This window comes from Cibotium barometz, chromosome 15 (assembly GCF_041138505.1).
Source record: "Cibotium barometz isolate CiBa-2024 chromosome 15, ASM4113850v1, whole genome shotgun sequence".
NCBI lineage: Eukaryota > Viridiplantae > Streptophyta > Polypodiopsida > Cyatheales > Cibotiaceae > Cibotium > Cibotium barometz.
In genome coordinates this window covers 35,593,258-35,600,884 of record NC_141060.1, presented here as the reverse complement: position 1 = coordinate 35,600,884, position 7,627 = coordinate 35,593,258, and the positions used below count along the sequence as shown (strand labels likewise).

The window sequence follows — 7,627 nt, the reverse complement described above, 5'->3', positions numbered from 1 at the left end:
TTCATTAGAAGGCAACTTAAGTGAATGGTTGCTTGTTCATTAGAAGGCAACTTAAGTGAATGGATACAATGAGTGTGAAAAAGAAGAGGTGAAATTGAGGTATAAGTAATGAGACGATGAAGTGAGGTGGGGAGGGGTTTGCAAGTGAGGTGAAATTGACGTGGGTCGACATTCTCACCAATGAGTCAGACACAACCACAACCGTTCGAACCACTTGGTTCAACATGTGTAAATGGCTGGTCACTCTAGAAGTGGTAACTCCATGGCTGGCAACTCTCAAAATATTTGATTCCTCTCTCTCATAAGGCTTGAAAAAAGACGAGAAGATCCCAACATCTTCCATACAACTTTATTTTCAATTCAACAGGATGAGGAATTATTGCTTGGGCAAAATACAATGATGATTTTCTCAACTCACGCACTGTAAAATCCACTACCAAAAACCTCCCACCTCCTCAATGTGTTAGATCCACTACTAGTATCTCCCACACATGCTTCCTCGCCATACGCACTCAAGTGCATAACCCTCATACACCAAAAAGGAGAAAATTTGTGCGCACGTGCGAGCGAGAGAGAGAGAGAGAGAGAGAGAGAGAGAGAGAGAGAGAGGCTCAAAACTTTTCTTTGTTTGCATCACCCTTCAATGTGGGAACACAGCTTTAAGATGAATCACTCTCCATTTGTAATGTTCATAAACAAATCCATTACACGATTTGTAGTATCTGCTCTAAATTTTCTAGCAAAAAGATAGCAAGGATGACGCCTTCCATTCCAAAAACATGGTTGTCTCATCTCTAGCCTCTGCACAGCAACAATAGACAGCCTTAAAACTGGTTCTCACACACCATTGACAAATGATCTTCCGAACACAAAAGATTCTATTCTGCAAGGAAACAATTTGTCCTTACCTTGAAGCCACTACTTACATGCACGACTTCATCAATGTTCTGCATACAAACAAGGTTTTATCAAAACCAGCCACACACATCCGAGTAAAAATATGACTAAACAGATATTAGGCAATCAGGACATCCTATGAATTCAATTTTGGAAAAGTATGTATGATGCGTTCTACAAAGCATGAAAGATCACAAAACATTGTGACACCAAACAATACAGATCATAACTCCATTCCCCATAAAGACTCAGTAATTAAGAAACCAACCTGGATCTCCCTTAGTAATTGGGTAGATATCTCCTCCTTCCCATATGTCCGAGGATGCCATTGTTGATTCTTCCAATCCACATGCGTGATAGACCAATTGGATATTCCCATGGGATCCATTATCTGAATAGAAATAAATGATCATAACGACTGCAAATGCAATCCATAGAAGCACATCATAGTAACAACACAACGAATATGTTTCATGAACAAAAACATATAGAAGGTGTAAGTACGTGAAGAAAGGTCTGGACATAGTGCTCATCTGGATAGCAGTTATGAAACTCATTCCCTGGCTGCATACAATCACAGTAAATTATGAGACACAAAGAAGACAGAAAATGCACCCGTTTTCCATTCAGTTTTAATTGTGCGATGCTTAATCTACTCAGTGCATATAATATCCAGTGATATTGTGCATTGCATTACCTTGCAGAAGCTCTGGAATTTTGTATAATACACGGAATCCGCTACTATCAAAAGGGCATGCCTCCGATTCACTGCAAACCACTGAAAAATTTGTGTTCAAATTAGTGAAAGGTCATTTGGGCCACTTTTGGCACCGATTACCTATAAGGGATATCAACTAGTTCCTAATGTGTGCTATGACATGTTCATTGGGTTTGGAGAGAGAGTGTACAAAACCCTTTGACAGGGAAAAGAATCTTCAAAGGCTCATAACACTAACAAAGAAATGTTGCTTTCCCTATCATTAAAAACTCAGAATTACCTGTGCACCCTTGCAAAAGTCCTCCTTTAGGACCTCCGGTTTCATCCCATCTAGGTACCGACCAGCGCCATGGGGACCGGGATCAAAAAAGCTGCAAGGCACAAGCTCTTAATCTAAGTTCCCAACACAATACGACATAATTATTATTCAAATTACACAGCAAACCCTTGCATGTATCTTACCAATCAACAAAGCTGATGCTTGAATTCATTAGATACTTGTAGATGTAATCAAAACTCCATAGAGGAACGCAACTAAAAGAAAAGAGAAAAAAGTTGAGAGAGAGCATACACAGCAACGTTATGTGCAAACAAAATAAAGAATGAGGACCCCCCAAAAAAAAAACTACCTGTCAGACAACAATATAAAGATTTCGTTCTCCATGTCCAAAAGAGCGTGCGCAAGAAGACGTCTCTCCGCATCAATCATGTCAATTTTGCCCCACTCCACCTAAGAAGAAATTATTATACATTTAAAGAAAGGTTGGTTTTATACAATGGCAAAACTTCATATCCTTAACATCAAAATATACACCATAGACAACCACCACCTTTGACAATTTGTATGCATACCTTCTTACTAGGTATGTTGCGATGTGTGAACACCCAACTTTTGGAAGAATTCCATTGCTCAGAAGCGTGCACATAAATGGAGTACATGCCCTCGTGCCCCTGGCCATGGCAGGTGCAAATGAACCCCATGTTGTGTCAATTCTATTATAAACTGCACCAAAACGAATGGTTCATGTCATCATCAAAGCACCATGCACTCTCCCCCAAAAAAGGCCACAAAGAGAACTCCACTTGTTCATTCTCTACAGAGAAACCTTTATACACATGGTTATATTCTGACATTCTCTTAGATGTGCGCTAATCTTGCTGCTCTTACACATCATTTAAGGAAAAGATCAAGTCTCCAAAGTCAGATTGAGCTTTTAAAAGCAAGAAGCTTTCAAAGACTGAGATTAGATATCTTACATAGGAAAAAGAGCTTCTGGAACTGATCCACACACTAAAGATCTCAAGGCATGGTGCTAGATTTATAGTATGGACTGATCACCATTCTCTAAAGTATGTTTGCAACCAACCCAAGGGTTTGTTACAAATCTAGATGAATTGAGCTCATGCAAGAGTTCGATTATGAGATATGTTAGCTAACAATTGGATTAGGATCCTTGAGATCAATGTTGTCTCATTCACAGAGATATCAACTAGCTTTTATCTCTTTCAGAAACCGCTGCCAAGATGATTCTTACTTTGGTAGATTCTAGCAACTGGTCCATGTGATAGCAGCCTACAAAATCAAACTGGTCCCAATACTCAGATGAGTGGCATATAGAGAAAGATATTGACTCACTATTCCATTCAATGTGGTTTAGTGTTTAACCATAATTGTGTAGTTGTGGACCTATGGACTAGGATAGCCAGGTTTATACCTACTACATCTAACATGAATAGTTGTGAGTTGGCTAAGTTCTTTGTTGAGCAGTTGTACAAGCTCTATGAGCTGCCTGAGGCCATTAACAGTGATTGGAATCTCAAATTCATTGCATAATTCTCGTGGTCTCAATGGGAACCCAATGTCTCTAAGAGGACGTATGTCTCTAAGAGGCGGTCTCAATGGGAACACAATATCTCTTGCATATAGAGTTTGCGTATAAGAGAAACAAGCATGCGGCCACTCATTTTAGCCCACGTATACATAACACTTATGTATAAATACCAATCTAAGTCACCTATAGCCATGAGACTAAGAGGAGTTAAGTTGCAATCAACAATCGATTTCTTGCAAGATATTCAAAATATGCTAAAGATTCCAAAGGAAATCAGAAGTGCTCACAATCGAGCTCAGTACCTTGCAGAAGACCACCGACAGTCTTACAGGATGGCATGTGGGTGTACCTTAAAGTCCAGAAGGACTCGAAGATGAGAAGTAGTTAACATTACAAGTTATCCTCACAAGGTTGTGGTGCTTTTTTTATCACAAAGAGAATAAGTGGCGTGGCTTCTCAGTTAGCACTTCCGCGTGGAATCAAGATTCACCTTATTTTCACGTCAATCGTTCAAATTGGACTACAATTCCTACTAACACTCACATGGATCACTGCCTCTCATACCAATTTAGGGTCAGCCCAGAGCCTGGCAAGGGTGCAGAAACAGTCACCTGCTGCAGCACACCTGACAAGACAGCGTGGCGACGCAGTCACAACAACACAAGCTGCAGGGTTTTGTAAACCTGTGTGCAAAGCCAGTCTGGGGTCTGATATGTGAGTGGGAATAGCTGGTTGCTGGTGCAGCACACCAGCCACCAGTGACCATCAAAGACAGCCATAGCACTTGACTGCAAGGGCTTGTGAACCTGTTATCATTCCAGTAAAGCCACCCCATATTCCCTCAGGGTAGACTTTGGGATCAAGAAAATATATCCAAGCTTTCAAATTTCAAGAATTTCAACAAACAGGCAAAATCAAAGAATTCTTTCAGCAAACTAGAACAAAACAAGGACAAAATAAGAATTAAAAACATGAAAACTGGGGAGAGAGGGAGAGAACTCCTCATATAAGCTCCCCCCAAGCTATGGGGATAACACTCCTGGCGCCTAAATATAACATCCAGTGTTCTGTTTCACCAAAGTACCCGTCCACCTAGCTTAACGCTTGTGCTTGTGATCAGCCCTACTGAAAGTTACATGCATCATTGCCTCTCAGGAGAATAGGCATGCTGGACTAGCGTTGAACAAGAATGAGAACAGGAGGCCCTCTCAAAAGTTGAAAAGATGGCCACAAAGACAATATCGAGTTTAGGTAGCATGGGTAGTTTAACATGAATTGCACACCAAGGAACGAAATGTACCATCCTTAGGCATCATGCACAAGGGCAAGGGCAAGGGCAAGGGCAAGGGCAAAATGGCCAGCTTGCAAGCAGCGTATCCATGGCGGTGAGGTGGGGCTTCCAAGTTACCATTGCAAGCCGCTGTGGACGCCTTCCTAGACGCCTCCAACAAGGGTCTGGGGCACACCATCCCTCTCCTCCTATTTAGGAGGGTCTTAAATCTCCGCTTCTGCGGAGATTCAGGCCAGGAGGCTGGGCAACATGATGTTACACACTATACCAGCAAAATCATAGGACATACAAATGAGCCCAAGGGGCTGATAGCAACAGTGAGCAGTGACTGGGCAGAGAGACACACTAATCCTTAAACCCTAAACTGGATGCAATTTATACTCTTGAAAGGACAACCCAACAAATTGTGACTCCATCCAAAATCTCGACAACCCAGCCACAGGCCGGGCAACAGCTACTCACACCTAACCTCCACTTGAGCTCAGAGAGGTGAGCACAGAGACCAGTCAGATCAAGCATGGCCTTTCCGGTGCCAAAGTGAAGAAAACAGTGCATTCAGCACAGAAGCTTTTTTGCTTTTTTCCTTTCGAAGTGCATTCAACAAAAAAGCCTCACAACAAAAGTTTTTTCCTTTTCCTTTTCAGCAAGAAAGCCAGAACTCCTGAAGTTAACGAGGTCGGCCTTTTACCTGGAAGAACCGCTCCCAGAGGTGCTCGTGCGGCAGCACGTGTCGAGTGAGAAACATGAAGGCGAGCTTGGGGCGCGGCGAGCGGGAGCGGGGCTGCACAAGGACGTCTCTGCTGAAGGCGAGCGCGGCAAGCTCCTGGTCAGTGCGGGGCCTGGCGGGCGTAGCCGGGAAGGCAGCCTGCCTCTGCAACAGCAGACCGCCATGGCCATGGCCACACAGGGACGACAACGACGAAGACGGCACTTGGGCGCAAGGGTTTGAGAACCTGTACGAGAAGTACGCGCCACCAAGCATGGAGAGCACTAGAAGCACTGTCAGCGCCGTAAGACACCAAAGGCCACGCGGGGTAAACCTACGAGGGGAGGAGGAAGGAGGAGGAGACATGGCTATGGCGAGGAAGAGAGAGGGAAGAGAGAGAGAGAGAGGGAGGGAGGTATTAACGTCGGTAGAATGCAACACGCGGAAGAGAACAGGGGGAGGTCTTTTCTTTCTAATCCGACCTGCGCCATATAGAAAAGGTGGTGGCATCTTTACACTAAATTTGGAAAGGCGACAGCAGGGCATTCGAATCACTCACACACAAACCCACGCGCAGATCTTGTGCTGTACTTTATAGATTTAAGGGTAGCCGCCCTGCCCACGCACCACCTATGACCCCCCGGTCAACAGTTGACTGGCCCAGGGGCCAGCATGCCCATCTCATAACACTCTATGTTGACGTGTGCTTGCACCGCGCTGGCACGTCTCCATTTCTATCGCTCTCGCTGCTGCTCACGTTCCAATCTCATAAATAGTAGCTTTCTCTATGTTGCCTAGTACTTGACCCGCAGCTGTTGCGGCCTGCGCACTGCCCTCTCGGTACCACACTGCTACTCCCATGTGGCACGTGACTAGAGAAGAGCTCTCAGACATGCCATGTGGTAGATATGGGATTAGTTTGCTGCATTTGTACCAAAGTAGGCTGCCGCCTACAGTGCTTCCATGTGATGGCTCTCTCCCCCACTTGCCACCACAGGCACCCTAGGCCGTGCTCTCATCTTGCCATGTGGCACAAGAGAGAGCATGTGGCAGGAGAGAGCATGCAAGTCATGGACCCACCATTGCGGTGCAAATATCGAAACAAAACTCTCAGCAATCACCTCGAAATAATTATCAAATTGCACTATGTACCAACTCGTGAGCTTATGTTGGAATGTGAGTGACTTTATGTTTGAAAACAGTATGTGAGATGTGCATGTCTTGTTGGGATGAACACTATAAATATGTATGTGTACATGTGTGTGCACATTCATGTTTTTGTTGGGATGAACACTACTATAAATATGTATGTGTACATGTGTGTGTGCACATTCATGTGTGTAGTAGGTTCACACATCTCTCTCTCTCTCTCTCTTCATGTGTGAAGGTTCACACCTCTCTCTCTCTCTCTCTCTCTCTCTCTCTCTCACACACACACACACACACACACACACACACAAACACAACACACACATAGGCACCCGCATGTGCACCCTCACACTCTCTCTCTCTCTCTCTCTCTCTCTCTCTCCTTGCGCTCAGATAGTGTACGTGTGTGTTTATGTGTGTGCACACATGTGGACATGTATGTGTGTATACATTGTGCATGTCTATGTCAATAGTGTGCACGCCAACTTTGTGTCAATAGTGTGCACACCAACTTTGTGTGTGCTCATGTGCGTGCGAGTGTGTGCACCCTTATGTGTCGATATTGTGTGCACACCTGTCTGTGTGCACCATCATGTAGTAAAGCCTTAATGAAGGTTGCTCATGCTACCCTCACGCTCAGACTACGTGTGTGACTATGTGTCAACTCTGTGTACGCACACATGCAATTGTGTGTAATGCCATGTGTGTGTATATATGTGTGTATGTGTGCGCGTGCACACCAATGTGTATGCACGTGTATGTGCAAGAGAGTGTGGGTGTGCATCTATGTGCTTGTGTGTCTAGATGCATGTGTGTGCATACGCAAACACTTGTGTGCATACATGCATGTGTGTGTGTGTGTGTGTGTGTGTGTGTGTGTGTGTGCACGCTCGAGTGTGTGCATGCACATGCACATGCATGTGCATGTGTACGTCTGTGTGATGTGCGTATGTGTGTGTGTGCGCGCGCGCGTGTGTGTGTGTGCAAGCATACAAGTGTGTGTATATGTGTGTATGTCTTTGTGTATGATCATC

At 44.3% G+C, this 7,627-nt stretch overlaps 1 protein-coding gene across 1 annotated transcript; it reads right to left on the bottom strand.

Annotated features, from left to right (window-relative positions):
- Positions 1 to 606: 606 nt before the first annotated feature.
- On the bottom strand, positions 607 to 5,907 carry LOC147631236 (glycosyltransferase BC10-like). Its single transcript, XM_086809065.1, has 10 exons — positions 5,427 to 5,907; positions 2,468 to 2,566; positions 2,245 to 2,345; positions 2,078 to 2,149; positions 1,896 to 1,986; positions 1,595 to 1,675; positions 1,402 to 1,461; positions 1,166 to 1,288; positions 909 to 947; positions 607 to 801 (listed from the first exon to the last, which is right to left on the bottom strand). The coding sequence occupies exons 1-10, from the start codon at positions 5,808 to 5,810 to the stop codon at positions 670 to 672; spliced, it is 1,182 nt and encodes a 393-aa protein (XP_086665191.1). The 5' UTR covers positions 5,811 to 5,907; the 3' UTR covers positions 607 to 669.
- Positions 5,908 to 7,627: the final 1,720 nt, after the last annotated feature.